We start from the raw sequence: 22,238 nt of genomic DNA on the forward strand, positions 1-22,238 counted from the left end.
CCTTCAGGTAACCACTGGTCTGTTGCTGGCATGAGGCTGGGGCAGCTCTCGGAAACCATCTGGCACTTTGTGAAGGGCTGTTTGTCCCCTTGCTTTTCATCAGATGAACATTTACCTTTGCTGGTGTTCTTCTTCTGTTTTCCATTAAAGAAACTGCCTGCGAGCCGTGCGCTGTGTTTCCCTTGTGGTGCTATGTTCCTTAGCAGAGCTGTGCATCCATCAGTGGCTGGATCTGCCCTTTCTTTGGGAGCTGCTGACTTCTGCAACGCTGTTGTCTAGACCGTGGGCTCTCGCAAAATAGCAGGGCCAAGCATGAAGCTAGACTTCAGGCTGCTTAAACCTAGGGTCAGTAAGTTGAGACCTGTTTTCAGACATGACTGTCAAGTGTCTGAAATAACAGCAGTTGGGGATAATGACCTGTTACCTGTAGTACCCTCTAATAACGACATACCAAGCTGCAAGTTTAGACAGGGTTTCCACTTGGTTGTGTGACTTTTCATCTAAAGCAAACATGGAACACACCAATTGCTTTTCTTAAGTCTTTCAGGCTCTCACATACCTTTTTGGGACAGAAATGCCTTAGGGATCCCTTTCTGATCAGGCTTTGATTTTCTTCATCAGATCAAGATGGTGTATACATGGACTTCCATATTGCCCAACCTGTGAAAAAGCTGGTGTCAGTCCCGCAGACCCCCTCAGGTCCCGGGTATGACCGACCAGCAGGCTGCAAGCACTGTGGCTGCAGAGAAACGCCTGTCTGTTTGGCTGCTGACACTTGTCAGCTTAGGGGAAATTTTACGTCAGCTCTACGCTTAAAGTTTCTCTCCTTGTTAATAGCGAGAAATATTTCCTTCTTTTCATGGTTACTTTAACTCACTTGGTTGGTCTGTTTGCTCCAGGATTTTCAGTCGTGGACGTATTTGCTGCTCTGCCAGCCCGTGTTGTACAGTGAGCTTTCCAACGAGCTGGGGATTATGAGGCCCAGGGTCACTCTTAGTCCTGGGTGTCGGTGACGGGTGCTGCTGGTGTCACGCTCCCCTTCTCCAGGCTCTGCACCAGCTGCTGGTGCCCACAGGCTTTGGCAGCATGGTGTCAGCAGCTGCATTCCCATCTCTCTTCTCATGCAGCAGACCCTGGGCTTGCCTGTTCCTATTCACACCAGTTACAGGTCCCTGTGCTGCTCCCCTGGCCGCTGGCTGTTGGCCTCTGGTCTATCCTGGGGAATTTTAACTCTCTGATAAGGTACGTGATGTCTGAGTGCTGCCCTCCAGCCATCAACTTCTTCATGGACAGCGACACTTCACTTGCTGGCAACTCTAATTGCTTTGAGAAGGGTCAGTCCTCCCTCCCCAGAGTCTCTGGGGTTGTTTCAAATTCCTGATTGCAATCTAGCCTCTTACTAGAGTCTTGATCATCCTCCTTTCCCAAATTCCTGCTTTCCCAAGTGAATTTCCATATCTCCCAGATGAAGAAGAGGCCATTGGGACTAAGCAGGACCTAACTGTTCCCCTGCATCCCGTAAAGCCTGTAGTCATCATCGGTCTTCAAAATGCAAGAATTTTCTGCAGCCCAAAACCTCTCATCTCTATTGAGGCTGGTAAAGCCCAGCTTGTGAAGGCTGTATTATTGCTCAAGATGAAATCAGTGAAATGGTCTTTTGTTGGAGCACGGGCAGGGCTGGGAGAAGCGCAAGAGCCAGGAGTGCTTTAAAGAGAAGCTGGGAGACAGGCTCTGAGTAACGGAAAACAGCCAAGCAGTGAAATGTAGCATGTATCTTGTTAGTGTCACAGGTTTTTATGTGGCATTTCTTAGGGATGTTTTGCTTTTGTTTTAAAATTGGTGTATGTGTAGAAAATACTTTTAACTTCATTGACAGTTCCCTAGTGGTCTAGAGCATACAGTACAGTGTCACAATTCATTAGCTTCTGAAGAAGGTATTTTTAATCCATCAACGTAAACCCTTTGCAATTGTATAATCTGTATTTCAGTCATGTGGTTTCCTAATCATGATCTAGATAATGAGCTCATCCAGTTTACAAATTATAAAGTGAACGGAAGTATTCAGCTCTTCTTTCTAAATAAATCTGGATCCAATCGTGGATTGCATTCGAAACCTCCAATGCAGGCAAGTGTGAATGCTTAAAAATAAACTCATTTGCAGTTTACATTTTTGCCAGGCAGTGAAAGTTGTCTCCTGCCCCATCTTTCCAGAAAGGCTCTTCAGCTTTGACTTGCAGCTGTGAAATGAAAGCCAAGGGTGTGATGCCAGCTTGCCATTTTGATGACAGCATCTGCATGTCTTTGCAAAGGATCCAGCCATGCTTCTTTCTGGTTTTGCTGTACTGCCCAACCACCTGTAGCAGAGGTTTTGAGGACCACTAGATAACAACAGAGCAGCCCTCGTATGTGCTAGGGAACACGTGTTTGTGACTTCACTCCCGTGATGGGAACACCCCAGGGTCCCCACTGCATCCCAGAGGAGAAGTTTGGAGAGCCAGACCTACTGCAGCCTGTGGGATAATTTAGTAATAGTTTATTGTGTAAAGCTAATCCCATTAGGGATTCACTGGCTTTGTGTGTATTTTATGCAGTTGTATAATGCAGGCAGCAGCAGAGGAGAGGAATAACATCTGAGTAATCTATGGGATTGTAAAATAGAAACGAGCAGAAGGATTCAGGCCAGAGTAATACCCCAAATGAGTTTCACCTCCTTGTCCTAGGCTGGATTGGATTTCAGGTTGACATTGTCCTTTAGCCACATGCATGGATCTTGTAGCCTGTTAACAGACGTATTTTGCTGGCTAATGTCCTGAGAGGGAAGAGGTGTTAGAGAGATGTGCGGCTTGGGTGGTGCAGGATGAGTAAAACTCAAGGTGATGTGTTGTTGCAACTAAGAGAGAACCTTTCTGCATGGGAGACCTCAAAACTGAAAGGTAAATCAGGAATGGAGAGGAGGTCTCACCCCCAGAAATAAGTCACCCTTTGTTCTGCTGCCCATTTACACCCAGTTGTTCTTCTGTCCTCTGAAAGGGGCAAGGCTGGCAAGGAGTTTCTGTCAAACACAGCAGTGTCATCTCACACCCAGGAGCTCCAGGACATGTGGGTTGGCTGGCTGTGGAGCATGCTGGGTGCCCAGCATATTCCTTGCTGATTCCTTCTTGCGCCTGCTCTGCATTTCAGTTTGGGGGTTGAGATGTCTCAGGAGTGGTGACAGGAAGGTGAGGCAGGAAGAGGGCAGAAGAGCAGCTGCCAGTGATGTCCCAACCCTTTCCCTGAGGAGCAGGCTTATGGGACAGCTGATTTTACCTCTCTGCTTTTGTCTGTCTTCTGGGGATAGGCCATGCTGAGGATAGAGGGCAGCAGGGACGGCTTCAGGAGCCTCCTAAAGAATTAAACCTTCATCTGGAAAATGTGCATTTAGGGATGGGGAGAAGAGGTCTCACTGAGGAGGCAATGGACGAGATGGGACCAGTTTGGGACCAGTTCAGGACTTCCAACCAGTAGCAACAGCAGTCCTGTAACCAGATGCTGAGATCGACCAAACATTTGCTATCTGCAAAGCTGAAAGGGAAGGACCACCCCAACCCAATGTGAGAGGTAACTAGTTAAGCTGGTAGCAAGTTTCCTTGTCTTTCCTCTTTTTCCACTGTAGGACTTTTGGTCTCTCCTTTATTACCTCCATCCTGTCCTTACCACGTGTTCTTCAGTCTCTACCCAGGGTCTTTCTCCAGCAACTTCGAACTGCAGCAGAAATAGAAAAGCTCGTAGAAGGAGAAGTGCTTTGGTCTCAAGAGCAGCTTCTTTAAGTGAAAACACAGCTGTGAGGTTTGCAGCCTGCGCTTCTGTAAGGGCTCGTCCAGCCAGCACAGCCAGCACCACTGCAGTCCTTCCAACATGCAGGAATTGGGAAATCCATTGTGAACAAGATTGAGTTTGATGGCCTGCGTGGAGGCAGATGGATGTATTTTTAAGGGACGAGGTGCCAGAAAACTCTGTGATTACGTTCCTGGAGCATGGCTCATTTTTCGTGGTTTTAAAAGTGAGTGTCAGGACTTCAGGGCTATTTTTTTTTGGGTCAAAACCGAAGTTTGGGCGGGGCATAAAAACCTGCTTGATGACTAAGTTTATTCTTAAAAAGCTTTCTAGAGCTTGCTGGAGAGGGGAGCCTTTATTCCAAGAGGGAGCTGATACCAGTCTTCTTGGACTTCCATGCAAATGGAGTTAAAATTGAATGAGTGCTAAGGGTGGAAAAGAACCCCTGCCTTTTAGGAGACTGTTCTCAGTATAATCTTTAGATCTGGTCCTCTGGCTTTTGTCTTTGAGGCCCATGTTCTGCCTCTCCTCCTTGCCCTGGGTGAACTCTTTCTGCTTGAATACCCCACCACATCGGTGGAATTACCTTGAATGGTTATAACCAAGACTGGCCGAAGCATGCCCTTACATCGCCCCAGAACTGGGATATCTGAAATCTTTGACCGGGTTACTCGGCTAAACCGATAATACCTCTCTGATACAGTGTATGTGTAGAGAAAACTTTTTGTCTAATGATGGAGGTTTGCTGCTCGGAGCCAAGGCTGGGAATGGGGGGATCCAAGCCAAACCTTTTACTCAAGGGGCATGCAGAATTTGCCCAGTCAAGTCAATATAGGTACTGGCACCATTTCAGCAGCCAGAAGGCTGCTTTTCGTGCTCCCTCCTTGTTGGAGCTACCAGGCTTTATCGCGTGACTGGGCCCCTAATTGCTGCAGGTCTAAAACTTTCTTTAATATGAGGATGGCTGCTGGCTGCACTGAAGCCCAGGCAAGCCTGGAGGTCCATGCCAGCGTTAAGCACTGCTCCCCCTTTCTGAAAAGCCTCCTTCTGGCCTTGGTGGACGAAGCCCCAAGATGTAGGCAGCTTCCCCAACATCCCCCACCAAGGCCTGTCTGCCTGAGCAGAGCATTGGGTCCCTGGTCCCTGCAGGGTTCAGGCAGCACAGAGCTGTCAGCACACTGAAGGATAGCTGTCCCGAGCCCTTCTGCTTTTGCTGGTGTCTTGTGTCTGTGCGCTGGTTTGGTGTCTGCTCACCACTGTTTGGCGGGGGAACCCTTGAGTGCAGATGAAGCATGTCACTGTCTGATGGATGGAGGAACAAGGTGGAGCAAGGAGTATCCCACTGTGAGCCAACTGCATCCTCTGCTGGATTTAAGGATGTAGGAATAAAGAGTGGGAGGATGTTACTAATCCGAAGAGCGGAGCCGTTGCACAAACAATTGTTACGTGCACACAGCCCTCAGTGCCCTGTCACCACTGTGGACAGGAGTTGACTTTCCTCGAGATGACTTTCCTCAAGGAGGCGGCATTACTTTCACCTCAAGCCTACAGTATGTGCCACCAAACATTACTAAGGATCAGCCATGTGCAGGGAGAACATGCTTTTGCTCCATTGAACCAGTCACAGGATAGCGTGTCCCCACCTGCTTGGTACCTTAGGTACAATACTCCCCTCCACAGAGGCAACAATGTCCTGCCCATCAAACAGCCTGCCCCAGCCCCTTTGAATTTCAGCGCCCTGCTCCTCTTCTGTTTGGGTGTATTGCAATTGTGTCTGGTGGTGAGCGAGCCTATCCTTCACTGTATCCACACAGATATCCCAATTACTCCTTTTGACAGCTCTTATTCACACACCTCCCTGTGCCTCTGACATCTCAATTATTGATGGGGCTCGCCTGGTAGGCAGCACTCTGTTCTCAGCATGGCTACGTTCCAGCTCCCTTTCCCATTGAGTTCATGCACACACCATGCCGAGCGTTTCTTTATGTGCAAAGCTATTGAAGTGGAAAGGGATCTTTATTAGCGTGTGAGTTCCAGGGCTACGCAACCGAAGGGGGCAGTGCAAGCCAAATCACGCCGCAGTATGTTGCTGGGAAATTTCCTCTCCCCCTCCTCTCCCAGTGAAGCCCAGCAGTGTCTTGTAAAGTGAAGTGATCTCATATGTTTAATGGTGAAGATCCCTTGATCTGATGAGGCTTCCTTGTGATGGGGTCACCCTGCACTTGCATTTCTGTAAGAAACCTCAGTCCCCCATTGCCCCTCCAGGCATAAAATGCAGCATTTTTAAGAGCAGTGCCCTTTCCTTTGTCTTGGTATTAGTTTGTTTGCTGGCTTTACAGCAAGCCTTTGCGTTCTGACAAGGAGCACTGACACACAAAAAAGGAGCTTCAAAGTAGCATGTGGTGTTGGAGCAACATTGTCAAATTGGTTAAGAGTTAAAGCTCTGCCTAGGGCTTCGTGTATCTGGGAGGGTCTGGATGTCTTGTGACATTGCTGTAGCAGAAGTCAGATAGGAGGAATGATAAAGTGGTCGATCAGCTCCTGACATCTCTCCTGCCCCCAGCCTTGCCCTGCACCCTTCTTTGATTCAGAAGTAACTAGAGGTTTTGTGCTTAGTGAATGAAGGCAAAGGGAAAGGGTGGCAGCTGGAGAAGATGGGACCAGAGAGAAACAGCAGTGTAGGATGTGCAGAGAGCTGGGAAAGGACTCTTGAGTTTTGTTCTCAGAGATCTGTGGCAGCGGGCACCTCATAAATTAGCTTTAGCATGAGAGGAAAAATCTGTGGAGCAGACCTTCCAACGCACCGAGATTCTGGGGAGCGCAAGTGCTTTTGCAGCTGAGCAGGGCCGTGAAGTGAGCATGTGTCTGAGAGTGGTCAGTGGAGAACTCCTGTGGCTCCAACGGCAGAGAGGACCCAACTGCATGATATCGAGTGGATATAGACAACCTTTTCAAGCTTAGTAGGAAGCCGACAGTCTCTGCATCCCAGTGTGCCTCCTGGCAGCACTCAGCTAGTCCTTCTCGACCTGCCTTACCCCCTCTCTTTCTACCCTGTGATGAGTTTTGCCTGGGGGCTCTGTGCTCCCTGCAGACCAAATGCCACAAAATGAGCAAAAGCAGCCGAAGCATTGCTGGTGGCCACAGAGTCAGAGCTTGGCTATTCATTTGGAGTCTGTAAGGACTCCTGGCCTGGGTGACAATCACAGGTCTCCTCTTTGCCCTCCTGGCTGGCCACAACAGTACATCAGCAGGGCAGATCTGCAGAAGAGCAGGGTTTTGAGCATCAGCGACAGCACAGCTGCCTTGAGCTATGGTTGCTGAGACAGACCTTTAGTTACATGTCTCTCTGTGTGACAGCCTGACCCTCACATTTCTCTGAATGGGGTCCTCTTGTCGCTGTGAGTGACAGCAGCATCCTCTTGCCTGAGAGTATTACCCCAGATAGTGAAGCTGTGTACAGTTACTGTCCACGTTACACAGGCCTTGTTGGCACTGGCGGGTAAGCAGAGACGGCCGAGCCTGCCAAACAGGGTGTGTTTTATTTGTCTGGAATACCATGAACAGACAAAGAAGGGTTAAAATAACAGAAAGTTGAAAACCCATTATCTCTGGGAACTGTGATCTTTCCTTTTTTGGGTAGTCGGGTTCCATGGGACCCCGTCCCCCCAGATAGTGGAAAGGTCACCCTCCCATACCTGATTGCCCCACAGCTTTCCCCGGGAGCCTGTCCAAACAAGGCTGTTTTCCTTCCAAGCCCTTTTCCTTCCTTCCCTTCCCCTGGACTTGTCTCCTTGCACAGAGCTGGCTCCGTCTCTGGCTCTGGGTGGTGCTGGGGGCCCAGAGCCCAGGTGAGCTGTAACCAGAGATGCTCGGTTACTGCAAGCCTGAAGCCCACTTAGCTGAGAGCTGCAAATGAGAGGCTCAGGCACTCCTGAGTTTGTCCTGATCAGAAATATTGTTGAAAGTGGCCAAAGCCACGCTTTTGCCTGATTTACACTTTCTTCTGTGTTTCTTCTCTAGCGACTCTGCAGTGTGGTCCCCTTTCCTCAATGCACGGGACCAGGTAGAGCTGTGCCTGAGATAACTGCTGTCCCTTTTGCCTTGGAGTTGCTTTCTAATACTCTAGCAGGAAAGCTCTGGAAAACCTGGCCCAGAAAAATGGCTTTGGTCAGTTCCCAGTTCCTCCTTCAGTTCCCCAAACCAGGGCAGCTCACCTGGGGGACTCTGGTTATGGATAAGTGACATTTGCCTGTACCACAGCAAGGCGATCATTTGTCTCCCTTGAGGATGTGGCTTGTTTCTAACTGACCTCCTGCTCCCATGGGGTAGCTGCCATGTGCCGTCATAGCATCTGGAAAGGCTGGAGCTGCAGGCTGGCTTCATGGATCTCGGCAGCAAACGTCCCCAGCTGGCCCTGCTAGTCCTGCCTTTGGCACCGGTCTCCAAAATGGATCTGAGGAATCTGCTAAGCTGTATATAGATCACAGCTTGCAGGAAGGGGTAGTTGTTGAGATCATAAGAGGTTGCCATCTGGACAGCGATTTGAATTGTGATACTTGTACCATGGACATATGCAAAGCACAGACATGAGTGATACATGCTGTCGCAGGAGTGTGCATTTCAGAATGGCTTACAGAGTTAGAGGCATAGAAGTCAAGGGAGATCAGTTGGATTTGGCCTCAGTCTGGTACTCAGTTCTTAATGCAGTAACCGAGATGGTGAATTTTTTGATGATTTCATGGTATGCAGTTTTATTTGGGTCAGTGAGAGCACAGCGTATGACTTTGCTGCCCTTTAGGGAAGAGAAAATCAGTGCACCGTCTAATGATTCAGCACACAGGGTTTCTTAACAGCCTACGGGAGAAAGATGTTTTAATTCTGCATTCACTCCTGAATAAGCCATTAATTTGACTTAGCAATTTTCTTGGAGCCCAGAGGAGAGGAGTCTGTGATCAAATGGAGTGGCTCAACACTGCTCTCTCCTCCTTTCCCTGTTTAAGAGATTGTGCTCATCGTAACAAACCTCCTTCAACTTTTAGCCCTTGGGATGGTCTCCCCAGACCATTTCAAGAGTCTTGCATGATCCAGCAGTGGTAAAAGCCCTGCTGTTAGTATTCCCTGTGACCCAAAAAAAGCCAAATCATTTAGCGCATAAAGACCACAGCTACCTCCTCTGAAGGATGCTGCCGCTCTTATCCAGACTGCTGGCTCTGCCAAAAGGGCTGCACCTCATGGCTGCAGGAGCTGGTGGGACACTGCTCTGGGGGCCAGCAGCCTTACCCTGGGGAATGAGGGGCTGCTCAGATGTGCAAGGCTGTTGCAGGGCTCAGCCCCATGCTGTTAGCAGGGTATAAAATCACTGGAGACATTTTCAGCAAAAAAATCTCCACGCAGAACCGTTCTGTTGCTTGTTGAAAGAGAATTAATTTTTCCTCCTTAAATAAAATGATCCGTATTTGAAATTTGAAAGCCCTTGCTGAACACCTTCTTGGAGCTGCAAAGAAAGCAGCTTCCAGGTCACATCATAGCCTCCTGCCGGACGCAGATCCAAACTGCAAACCCTTCTAACAGCTCTTTAATAACTCTGCACAGAAGGAAAAATCTGTCACCTTTCCCTCTGTGGTTTCTCCTCTGTTCTAATGCACTGGAGAAATGAGATGGAGCTGGGAAAGTTTTCAGAGAAAGACTCGTGGGAACTACAGCTGCCGATGGAGTAGGCTCATTTCTTTAGTGTCTGAGGGGAACCGCAGTCGCTTTGGTGAAGGGTGGTGTGTGTGGGTGGGTTTGGAGGGGTGAACCGTTATGACCCATGCATTTCAGAAGAACCACAAACACTTTATAGTAACAAAGGGTGGAAAAAGCGAGAGGTTTCTGCAACACATGTGACTTTTCCCTGAGGTTTGGAACCCTGCGGTATGTTCCAGGCCACGGTGTTTGCGTGTCAGTCTTGGTGAGTTAAGCTTTCTCCCACAAGCCTCACTTGAAGTTGCTGTGATGACTGAGAGCCTAAAATGTTGCTTTTTTTTTTTTTCTCTCTCTTTCTTTTCATTCTCCCCCACCCCCTCTTGTCTCTGCAGTTGAAGCTCTCATTTACCTTGGACCAGGAGAGCGGGATGCCTCAAGGCTGTTATATCTATCAGTACCGGGACAGCAACAAGTAAGTCCCATGGAAGATTACATGCAGCAGATAGGGGAAGGTGCATTGAAAGGACACTGCCCTGCCTTCTGGCAGAGTGATCACAACTGCTTGTACCACTTAAAAGTAGATTAAAGCAGGCTTCAGGCTTGACCTGAAACCAGGAACAGCTCCTGTAAAGGCCAGATCCTTTAAAATGCACGAGGCCCTGCAGCCCCCTTTTCTCTGCAGCATTTAAAAGCTGATTTTATTTGGCTGAAAGGCCAGCTCTTGGGTACCATGGGCTCTGGCAGAAGTCATCCAGGATTTGCCCAGGGGTGTTTGCATCTCAGACCCTGCACTATTTTGTGCTGGGGTGACTCTGAGAGTGTGGGCTGGGGGTAAGCATCCAAAGGCTGCAGAGCACTGAAGAGAGCAGCACTCACCTCTGCTCAGCTAGAGACACACAGCACCCTATTCTCTCTGCTAAAACTCCTGCGTGGGTTCACTGAGTGGCCTTTCATTTGTGGTACTGTAGCCCCAGTGCAGCCATGTGCTCTGTTTTTATAAGGTACTGTATGATATTCAAGCTTTGGATGTGTTTGGAGCAGAGTCCTCAATTTCTAGGTATTCTGCCTATTTTTACTAGCTGCTCTAGTGAATTGGCACCCAAGATGTTTTTATTTCAAATCACATTGTCATTATCAAATTGACAGCAGCAGCACAGTTCAGGAGATTTTTGTGTTCGTGCTGGGTTATTTCGCCTGAATACCAGCATGTCATAAATCCTTAGCCTGTTATCTCCACCCATATAGTTCTGCTTCTTGCCAGTTATTGAAGGTTAACCTAAAAAAGGAGGGTATATGAAATTGTCAATGAATGGAACGGCCTGCAATTAGATCTGCTCTGAAATGCTGATGGGAACAGTCCTGATGAAGAAGAGGGTCATCCACAAACAGCACCTACCCCTTTCTAAGCTGAGAAATCTCAGTGTTTAAAGCAGAAGGGAGGTCATTTCTGGGAGGATCCTTCCCACCTGTGGATGGATAATTAGCACACGGTATACGGTCCCATCCCAACTATCCCAGCTCCAGAGGCATGGATGAGCAGAGTTGGTACCTCCAGCACCACCAAGCTAACAGGGAAACGTGCAGTTCAGCACCAAAGCATAGAATCAACAAGGGAAGAGCGTTTGTTTTGAGTTTTTTAAAGGCGGTGGCACACAATGGACAGCAAGGAAAGGAAAACCCCCAGAGCTATTGGGGTTTGTTAAGGATGTTTATAGATCCAGTGTTTCTGATTGTGTGGCGTATATCTCAAAAATCAGCAGCCATGTTTTTTTCTGCCACAGACCCTCCTCTCCCCGGGCTCCGGTGGGTGTTTTGTGCCATTGTTTGAGGAAACTCTGGGGACGGGAGTGGAACTATTTTGTTTAAGCGCTCAGGCCAATAGCAATTCCTCTTGGAAACCTTGCTTTTAGCTGTGAGTGGTTCAGCATGTGACATAGTAGCTGCAGCATGTTGACAGCTGTTGATTTAGAGATGTATGGCTGTGACCTGCATTTCTGGCAAGTGTGGGAGCCGAGCCACACCGAGCCATGCCAGCCTGGATCATGGGTTGGAAAAATACAGTGAGGGCAGGATGAGTGGGATTGCAAGTAAACCCAGACTTCGTACATGTCAGATGGATCCAAACTGCAATTATACATCCCTGTGGGGCCTCGTGCTTTGTATTTTATAGTTTGCTTGACCAACCTGGGGGGAGCAGGATCCCATTTCCCAGGGAGAGCCTCACTAAGTCTGCGCACATGCTTATCCCTCTAAACCTTGTGCATGTACCATCCTTGGCTGGTGAACTGAACCGTGAAGGCCTGTGCTACAGCTGACATATTCTTGCAGGTAAAGTGCCCTTGAGCCAAATGTGTGCTCGGTTCTCATTGTACCCTGGGTAATTTTGGAGGAGCACACGTGCGCTGTGGCTTTATTGGTGACAGAGAGTTGCATTTGAATAGTTGTAGTGAAGCACTGGATGTGGCTTCTGCTCAGCCAAGCAGAGACCGTACTTCTCAAGCACTGGGCTTTTCATAGGGTTAATTTGTTATCCATACAATAGCATGGCCTTTGTCGTGATAATTTTTCCTTAGCAATTTCCCAGGGTAAATTGTAAGCCTTGTACTCTCCCAAGCCTAGTCAGGCTTTGATGGTACTCATCAGGACCCAAGGGGATAACAGCTCTTCTGCATCCCACTAAAGATGTATCTAGAAGTTAAAGCAATGTAACGTTTGTGTCTGCACCCTGTTTTGGAGCCGTTTACAGCCCAGAGAAGAAATGTTGGCAACACACTGTAAGCTCATGCATGGGAAAGACCAGAAATGTGCACCCTGGAGCCCAGCGTCCTCTGCAGAGTGTTGGGTCTGGGACCTGTGCCAGGGACAGACTCATGGCAGGAGCGCAGGTGTGTGAAGCTCTCCAGCAGCAGCTTTAACAGGAGGAAGCCGAGGTGATCCCAGTCAACAGGAACCCATTCTGGCCTGGGGAGTGTGCCTGGTGCCCCGGAGATCTGTGTGAGTGGGGCCGTGCATGGCAAGGCTCAGTGTCACCCTGGTCACTTGGAGGAGTGTCCCTTCCCCTCCAAGTGGCAAATGCTGTTCCAAGCTGCAGCCAGACGGGGCCACCGGAGAACAGCAGATATTGGCCTCCCACTTGCAGAACAAAGGACTGCAGCATTGCCGAAAGTGTAATTACCAGAGCAATTAAAATTTCTATTGCTTAGACTAGAAGTGCAAGTACCATGCAAGCTCTTACAAGGGCAATCAGTTGGAATTTGTTCCCTTTAAAATGATAAAACACTGCCAAGGAATTTTTGCCCGCTCCTGGAAGCTTCCCATTGCCTGCCTGCAACAGCGTTCATGGGCACAACTCTCACTAGGTGCCCACTCCACTATCGCACCCTGGGTGCTGAGCACTTTGGGGAGACCAGACTCAGTGGAGCCAGGACTGAGCCTTGGACTGAGAGCAGAAGAGGTGCTGAGCAGCCAGCTGCTGCCCCTCCACCCCCTGCTATAATATATTGGTATCCGATGGCACTTGATAGTCCCAGTAGCCATCCAAGTGCTATACACAGAGCCGAATGGAGGAGAGAGGCTGTCACTGTGCCTCTGGTCACAGGGGTGAGACTAGGGGACATCACTTCTCCCCTTTTTCCCTGCTGAGACCCAGACACTTTCCTCCCCTTGGCTGCCAGTCCTTCCCAGCCCTTCAATTCTTCCTGGCTCCAGAGGAAATGACTTGACCTCACACAGAAGCAAGCAGTTTTAAGCCACGTTGCTTAAATTCTCCCTAATGGGGATCAGTCAGTATAATCAACAGAGCACCAGACTGCTGCATTGGGCTGCTGTGGGACGGCTGTCCTGCGACAGGGGCACCGTGCCCTGACGTGTGGACAGGTGGTGGGTGATGTGTGCTGGGTGACATTCAGAACAGGAGCATATTGTCAGCCTTCACGTTGCCCCAGAGCAGTCACATCCAGGAGAGGACAGCCCTGCCAGCCATCCCGCGGTGTGACTGCAGCACAAGTCGGGTGTTGAGGGTGGGATGGGCTTTCTGCCGCTGCCTCTGCGCAGGCTGGGTTTCTCTGGCCCTGCACAGGATCCAGTTGCAAAACTCAGCCAGGCAGTAAAAGACCATCGAGGCCATTCACATCCACCATGGCTCATGAATCCCATCTTACAACATGCATTCACTGGTCCCCAGTCTAGGAATATGATACCAGCTGTGCTGAGGAAGCACCGTCTGCCTGCTCTGAAGCCTGCCTGCCCAGCATGGCTGGTCCTACTCTTGGCAGCGGGAAGGGTGAGATCAATAAAGGTTACAGATGATCATGAAAGACTTCTTCCAGCCCGCGTGCAGGAAGAGCCAAAGCCAACTTGAGATCCCCGTAGAAGAAATTAATTGTGAGAAGTTTAGTATGTTTTGGCTGTATCCAAGAAATAGAAGATTCAGTCTGTTTTCTGCATTTACTGTCACTATCCAGACACTTCTCTGGAGACCTCCTAGGCTCTGCTCACCTACCCACAGCAAGTCTGACCCTTCAAATGCCTTAGTCTTCCCTCCCAAGACTCTCTGATTACTGTCACCTTTCTCAGATGATGCAGTGCTCAGAGTCCCTGCCATCCCAGACCCACCAAGGACCTATAAATCCCTGTCAAGATTCATTCTGTTAGGTGGCCCATATTTGCAGGGCGTTGTGATGCTTCCTTGTCCCCAGCTGGTTCCCCTCTAACATGGTTTTCCTGCTCCCTTAGCCTTCAGGTATTGGTCTCTTTTTGAGGTCCCTTCCTCACGTCACAAATGCTGCCTTTGCCAATAGACCAGCTTGCAGCTCGCCAATGAATTTCATTTTAATTCCTTGCTGCAGCTGGAGTTTGTGTCAAGATTACAAATTTGCAGTGGGGGCTTTCATGTTCTCTTCAGAGTAATTTCTAAACCCAGAGGAGCAACATCTCTCATGGAAGCACTTAGAGACCTCTTACAAAAGCAGCATTGGAGTATTGATCATTTTTTCTCTCCAGGGACCCAGAGTGTTACAGATAGAGCTGCTGTGCAGTGTAGCCACTTGCGGGCAGCACTACACAACTCTTCAGGATGAGAAGTGAAAAATAGCTCCAGTTGAAAGGAAAAGTGGTGCCCCCTTTTATATAGAGATCAATGATGCTTGGTACATTGGATTATCACTTAAAACACCAGGACTTCAAATGCCAGGGTGCATGCACTCCTGATGGTGACAGGCTCGTGATATATAATGCTGTTTGGGTTACCAACTGAGCTCCTCTGTGCAATCTTTTCATAAGGTGAATGTAATATCTGCAGTGATGTACCCAACATTACATCAGGAGAGCAGCCTATAATTATGCTTGAATTGTTTGAACGGGTTATTTGTCACTAACACATTAGCTTACTCCATTTATTGCTACCATTCAGGGCTGCAGCAGGTTTGGTATAAACAGAGCTTGGGTTGTTTGGGTTTGGGGGGGGTATTTTACTGAGTAGAGCAAAGGAGAATTGTTTGGAGTTTATTCTTTTTTGCTAGGAGAGCTGTTGACTGGGAGTGCTAGGAACAAAAATTGTAAAGCAGCTGACACAGCATAACTGATTTGTTTTCGGATGTACTTCCCAGGAGTACAGCTCATGTGTTGGACTTTAGCATGGACCTGGTTGCTTTGCAATGAGCTGGCAGGTTTACCGTAGTATGTTTTGTTCCTTATGAGAAGCTGAGGCTTGCAGAGTGGGTTGTTTTGTACAAGGAGCTGCTGCACAGCTCACACAGTCATTGGGTGCCTGACCTGCCTTATTACATGGTTGTTTCATGGCATGCATCCCAGCGAAGCAGCACTGCTTGTAGTGGTATAAAGGAAGTGGTCGTCTCCCCTGATGGTATCTGATTTTCTCGTTAGTGATCAGCAAATACATGCTCTGCCCTACTCTGACCTGCATGGCCAGGGAAGTCTCTGAAGGTGGCATCTTCTCTTGTTTGTCTTGTCTGGCAGACTGGGATTTCATGGGGTAAATCCATATACATGTAATCCCTTGACATCACAGGCTTGGATGGATGCTGTCTAGTAGCAGTTACTCACCTGAAGCTTATGAAACGCCTTGTTTAGATTTCAGATCAAAGTAAAATTAATTCCATTTCCAGAAATGGATCTGCCAGCCAATGTCAAATTCTCCAGGGTGGGATTTTCACTTTAGGGTGTACCATTGGACAAGGTGGCTTAGCTGGGACAAGGCATGTCGTGCTGCACCACAGTTCTGTAGGCGCACCTCTGTGCATCGCTAGCTGTCTGCAAGCATTGCCCAAGTCTTGTTGGATTGCAGGTAGCTGAGCTGCCCTGTGACTCTTTCCTGATGAGCTGTGCGAGGGTTTAGCTGTCTTTGGAGGCCACAGAAAAGCATCAGAGGTGGTTGGGGAAAGTAAGCCTGCATTTTCATTGCTGAGAAGGAATGCCACCAGTTTGATTGTAGCCACCTCCTGGGTTTAAGACTAAGCCAGCCCCCCTGGGCTTGAAACACTACAAAGGTCTGGTGGAACTGGTGTCTATGTGGATGAAAATAGGACTGGAAGCAAAATGCAAGCCAGGGCATGACTTAGCACTGTCCAGAAGATATACTCTACAAAAGAGAATACTAAGCAGGTTGGAGTTTTTCTTCTGATACCATGTCTTGTTTTTTGTTTGACTTACTGGCACTAAACTTCACCCAAGACAGCAGGTGATGTATATCCTTCACCTGCCAAAGGGTAAGCATTGGAGTTGGCCAGGCAAGGCTGGTGAATTATTCTGTCACTGTACCAGTCCTCCTGGTTTTGGCATTGGTTCAGTGTAGGGTAAATTGTGGAGGAGAATAAGTCTGGAGGTTGACCTTTAAAACTTCAAAAGATATGTAATCCTTCCTGCCTAAGGTATGAGCTCAGTTTTCTGTATGCCACAACCAAAGGCTGCTGGGACATATGCTGCAAAATAGCCTTTTTCACTTGAGACTTTGAGGAGCAGAGAGCTGTTCTTTCCTTGCAGAAGGGACCCTATGGCCATTTCTAGGTGAGGAAGAAGGCCTCTTGCAAAAGGCTCTGCCCAGGTATTATTTAGCTGCTTTTCTTGACACAGATCTGCCGCCTCCTGCCACCCTGCTGCTTAATAACAGGTTTCCAATCCATCAGTGCTGTAGAAATAGTAACTGCCAACTCCTTGGAGTGTCAGTGTTATGTGGGGGCTGCAAATGGAAGAGGTGAGCAAGGAAACCCACCTTTCCCCTAAGCAAGTAGGTGGGATTTGAAGATAACCTGACCCCTTCCAAATGAATGTTGAAGCTTTCTTTGGTGGCCTACACAATATCCCACATCAACCAATAGCTCTCCCTCTAAATCCTCAACAGGGTACCAAAGCAGTCAGTGTGTGCTCCCACCTTCAAGGGGGAGGAAGGACTGGGCTCTTAAACCTGGGTAAGTGCGGGACCTCCCTGCTCTCCCTGGGTTGAATCAGCAGAGTTTGTCCTCTTATCTGTTTCAGACTGTTCGCTTGGAGAGGAGCTGTAAAACCTCCTTGTGTCAGTGTTAGATGTCTGGGTATTCGGTAGCAGTCAAGTAGGTGAGAAAATCAGCTGCAATTGTAATTGAGTCAGAGATGCTGTCTCCGTGTGTCATCTCTGGAGATCTGTTTACATATCCATTTGCTTAACAATATGTTTGGAAGCCCTCAGCAGCGTTTTAGCACCATTTCCCTGGCCTATATATGTCTGACTAATGCCCAAGGCAGTAAGCTATATCTGGACTAGAATTGCTAACCTATGGATCTGGGTTTTCTTAGTAGCCCTGAATCAGATGGGTCTCTGATTAGCCCTTAGGTACATGGGAGAGGACAGATCTGACGTGGGAAAGAGTGAATAATAGTCCTTCCACAAGAAGGACCTCTCAATTTCATCTTGAACCCAAGTTGCTGGATTGATTTTGTGTCAAAGAAGGCCCTCTCCTGAGCTGAGATCTGGCTAGAAAATGCCCAGACCCCGCTAGCCATCCCTCTCCCAGCACGATTTCTAGGCATACTTTTTTTGTAACAAATATGGAAAAAGAGCCCTTGTTTTGGCTTGGTCTCTGTGTCCTCGAATGTATAGTCATAGTGCAGAGTGACTTCTCTGCCAGGTATAGGTTTTGCTGTCCACCCTGTGGTGTTACAAGCAGGGAGCACTGGGACCAGCGGGCAAGTGCATGTGCCGCTCTATTTTGCTTTGTTAGGATGTGCTTTAGGTACAGACTAACCGTGGAAAGTTGCATGCAGAGGCAGACAGTGAAGTAAGACCAAAGATGATGAAGGGGATGCTGAGTACTCAGAGCATGTGTTGTGCTGGCGGTGATGAAGGATGCTCTGCTTGAAGATAGACCTTTCAGTCCTCCTTGCCAACCTGCTGTTTGATCTGCGCTTTCTGCCTGCAGAGAGCGAGGGCTTTCAGTTTGCTGTGGGCAGGACCTCTACGGTCTGTTCAGCACTAAGTACCTTCGTTCCCCAGGGGATCGGCAACGTAAGCTGGAGTAACCGGGTGGATTGTCAGCCAGCTGGGATTGCTCTCTCGTAAAGAGCTACTGGCTGAAAGCTGAAGCATTCAGACTGGAAATAAAGCACACATTTGAAAGGCAAGAGAGATTAACCACTGGCAAATTTCCCAAGACAAGACCAGGGAATTCTCCATCTTTCAAGGACAAGTGCACTTCTGGAAGGTGTTTTAGACCCTACAAGTCAGTGGATTTAACGGAGCAGTAGCTACCTGAAGCCCTCCAGGCACAGGAGGTCAGCTGCTGGAGTAATCCTCCCAGTCTTAAATTCCTGGCACACTGCTCTGTGTTAATGTAAAGGATCCGCTTTGCAGTGACACCACTCGCTTTTTTGCAAAGTTGCATTTTGCCAGCTGCTGGGCCTGGAAGAACAGGACATTTGCTTTGAGTCCTGCCCTCTCTCCATGTACTCTGCCAAGCTGGGCATTCAGTGTACCTTATTGTTTGAAATTATGTCCTCACAAATCAGAGGGTGAGAGTGGAAGCACCTCTCTCCTTAGCTCCTCCCGAGCAGGAAGGGTGAGCAGTTCTACTTTTCCAGCTACTGCTGTGCTTTGCTCTGGGTCCTGCTGCTTTTTCAATGTTTTTTCCACAGTTCAGAGCAGCTAAATCAGTCTGGCAATGGACACCATTCCCTCTACACCTCCCTGCTTCTTCTCCATTGAAAAATGGAGCTTCAAATCACAAGCATGTTTTGTGTGCTCAGCTCCTCGCTGTGTCAAGGTCACCCTGAGTGGGGTTCCTGTTACAGCTTAGCACTTTCACCTCTTTCAATTTGCCATGCATTAGTCAATCTGGAGCCTAATGGATTTGTAACCTGACTTCGCCTGTATCGTCTGAGATGTTCCCAGCAATGTAAGAGGATTTGGGCACAACTTCCTTTCAAGTTAATGGAAAGATCTTGCTTGGAAAGAACCTGCTTGAGGATCTGAGTGTACTTTGCATTAATGTTTCCATTAATTTTAATGGGACATGGTTCTAAATTCCTCAGATCAGCTTTGAACATCTTAAATTTTGTGTCCTTCACCTGTCATCTAAAGTGGGGCTGATGAGCAGAAGCACCCTTAAATGAGCAGCATCGTTGTTGGCCAAGATGTCCTGTAAATTTTTCTGCCTCTGTTGATCTCTCTGGAAATGTCCTGTTCACCAGTGACTCCGGTGGACCCCTCACCAGCTCACCACACGCAGGGCAGGAGGTCCAGGGTCAGCTCCCAACTCAGAGGCTGTCCCTTGCATGGTCTCTGACAAGTCACGTTGTCTGTCTCTGCTCCACCGCTGTCTGTAAAGCAGAAAAGAGCAAGAGTCCTCTGGGACTTTTTTATTAGCATTTATAAAGCACTTTGCGATCATCAAACAGGAGGGAATAGAGGAAAGTGAACTTTTATTGTTGCCACTCAAGTCTCAGTTACTGCAAAGCTCTGCTGCCTTGGGCACAATTACCTGCCACACTTCATTTGGCTGGTACAGGCAGGCCTGCCTGCCTGCCTGCATGTGGTGCAGAGCCCTGCCTGGGTTTTAGCCTGTGTAAGGTCTTGTCTGGCTTTACTGCTTCTGTGGGGCCATGCTACTCTTGGCACTGGCCTTGTGAGCTGAGCAGCTCGGTATCCCCTGCTTCCCCTCCCGCTCTCCCTGCTCCCTGCCCTCCTGCTCCGCAGTTAACTTTGGCAATTGAACACAGCAGTGATTAACTGTTACCGAGCATCTCTCGCTGATCGGATCGCTGCTCGCTCCTGCCTCGTTCAGCAGAGCTCTTGCCTCCTTCTGGGCTGCCAGTAGGTATTTCTTTCCATCTCCGACTGAGCTGAGCAGAGACCCACATTCCGACTGCTCATCACATCCCCCATCCCCCTGGTGAAAGCCGGCCCTGGCAGAGCTCTTGTACATGTTGCATCTCTGGCATAATCTCATTTTGCTCAGACAGTCCAGGATAGACAGCCTGATGTAGTAAAAGAGTTGATGCAAACCCTACTCATCTCAATGTAATCAAGTTAGTGAGCAGCTACACGTGCAGTTGTCCTGGCAGACAAGAAAGGCCACAGTGGCTTGGCCCCACTTGCAGTACCCCTGGAAGGACTTTGTGGTCGAATAGGACCTAGAGAGGTGGGGAGGCAGCTCTGTTGTTGTAAAACAGGGCACCTGTTGGAGAAGTCATCTTATTAATGAATTTTTCATGCTTTATTTAAGCTCAGTGCTCATTTGCAGTCTTGCTGCCAGACAGGCACTATCTGGCGTGGTGCCACTTGCCTGGCGATGTGGGGCTGGGCACAAGTGTCCAGGTTACAGGGGAGCAGGCAGGGTCCACCATACTCAAAGAGATCTGTTGTGACTAGTTTGCAGCGTAAAGCAGGAGAGGCTGGGACCTGGCTGCCCGTGCTTGCGCGTTCACTCCCAGCCGGGCCAGCCTGGGGTCAGTTCCAGCCCCCAACAATTAGCGAGACAGATTGAACCTAGATCGATCTGTCTACTTTCACAGAGTGAGCCGATTCCAGCAAGAAATTCTCCTTTCCCTCTGTCTCCATGTTAAAAGGAATGAGACCTTGTCAGATTTCTGGGTAAATGGGAAGTACAGGGCAAGGTAGAAATAAATGTTGTGCTAATGCGTAGGAAGAATCATTAGGACCAAAAGACATCATCGATGCGGCCAGGCTGCAGCTGATCTGCATCGCTGTGTTGAAACTCTGCCTGGTGGTACAGCTACTACAAAAGGCAGATTTCAACAAGGTCTTTGCTATTGCACATTTGCAGCATGTTGCAGAGGAGTGCAGAGAGGCAGAATCTGGTTCAGAGCAAGAGGGTTTGGCACCGATAACAGCCTGTACCAGTGCAGTGATGTTTGCTGCATGGAATTCATAGGAATTGCCTCCTGGTGCAGTTATTTGACAGATGCACATGGGTCACACAGATCTTCACAGTCCCTATCCCCATTGAGAGAAAACTGAGGTCGTGGGAGAGTGCAGGAGAAGGGACATGTTGCTTCAGTGAATGTACAGAAGCAGGAGTATGGTGCTGAGCTAAGCTGGGGTTTATGGGTCTCTTCGGGGATGAGTTTTTGGGAGGGTGAATGGGACAGTGAGAGGTAGGGGATCGGTCCCTGGTAGAAGCCAGTAGAGGAAGATCAAAAATCTGCTTCATGTCACACCAGCCATTCCCAGGCTCCACAGCCGAAATATGATGACACAAACAGGGACACTTAACTGAACGAGTGCTGGCCTGCCCTTTCTCTCAGGCACATCTTCATGCTGTACTGTGATCAACAAGGACAGCAAAGAAACGGGAAAATTAGGCAGGGTATTTTCAAGGAGGGTAGTTAACCCTGAAGGGTGCAGTGCTCTGATTCACGGCACGGCTCCACAAGCTGTTCTGCCCATGCAGCCAAGGGCGGGGGGGGACACCTTTGCAATGAAGGGATCTCTCTGTTGCACCCAGAGTGCTCAATTTTTCAAGGACACCGTAGAAAGCAGCCTGAGGAGTAAGACAGAGCACAACAGCCAAACCACTTTGGCTTTGCACCACTGCAGAGAGCAGCACGCAGGCCTGGAGAAAACAACCTGCAAGCTGGCTGGCCACTTCAGAAAGCAGAGAGAGACAAAGGATGCTTGTCCTGAGATCTGTGGGGTGTGCAACCGTCTCCGAGCTCCCAAAAGTGCAAAGGGATGCTCTCTTAGCCGGCAGAGCGGTGCGGCTTTGTGCATGTTTATCCAGGGCTTTCGCCTGCACGGTGCCAGTGTGAGAGCTGCTGCGTGTAGTTGACAGCTCAGCTATTGTTGCAAAGTATGATTTAATAGCAAGACTTGATTACAACATGCAAATGTAGCTGCTGGGGGACTATCTCAGAGGTTTGTGGAGATTAGCTGTTAAATTGGCCAGTGCAAAAACATTATTAAGCAGAGAACATAATTACTCATCTTGTGCTTCTGTAGTGTATAGAAGAGACAGATTTGTTTAAAAGCCAGCAAGTCCTATGTAGAGAAAAGACTTGTGTAAATGCCACATCATGTACTACTGTATGTTGCAGCTTATTTTATTAGAGAAGCAATACTTAATAACAACATTTGGGAACTTGTGGAAAGAATCCATTATATTATTCTGCATCATAAAAGCAAACCTAATGCCTAGTCTGCGTGAAGGCTGTGCAGATACTGAAACATCTCCTTTCGGTGGTGGTTGATTACTTTTATGGAGATTGTATCATATGGATATAAACAAATCCGG

The 22,238-nt window shown here is 48.6% G+C and overlaps 1 protein-coding gene across 3 annotated transcripts in view; it reads left to right on the forward strand.

Annotated features, from left to right (window-relative positions):
• Nucleotides 1–22,238, forward strand: part of DIS3L2 (DIS3 like 3'-5' exoribonuclease 2) — a 197,026-nt gene that overhangs the window by 147,570 nt on the left and 27,218 nt on the right. For all 3 annotated transcript variants that reach the window (XM_069792502.1, XM_069792503.1, XM_069792504.1), the window contains one exon: nt 9,891–9,970. In XM_069792502.1, coding sequence (XP_069648603.1) covers nt 9,891–9,970 — 80 coding nt within the window. The remainder of the gene's footprint in view (nt 1–9,890; nt 9,971–22,238) is intronic.

The sequence above is a fragment of the Haliaeetus albicilla genome, chromosome 9, assembly GCF_947461875.1.
Source record: "Haliaeetus albicilla chromosome 9, bHalAlb1.1, whole genome shotgun sequence".
NCBI classification, from domain to species: Eukaryota; Metazoa; Chordata; class Aves; order Accipitriformes; family Accipitridae; genus Haliaeetus; species Haliaeetus albicilla.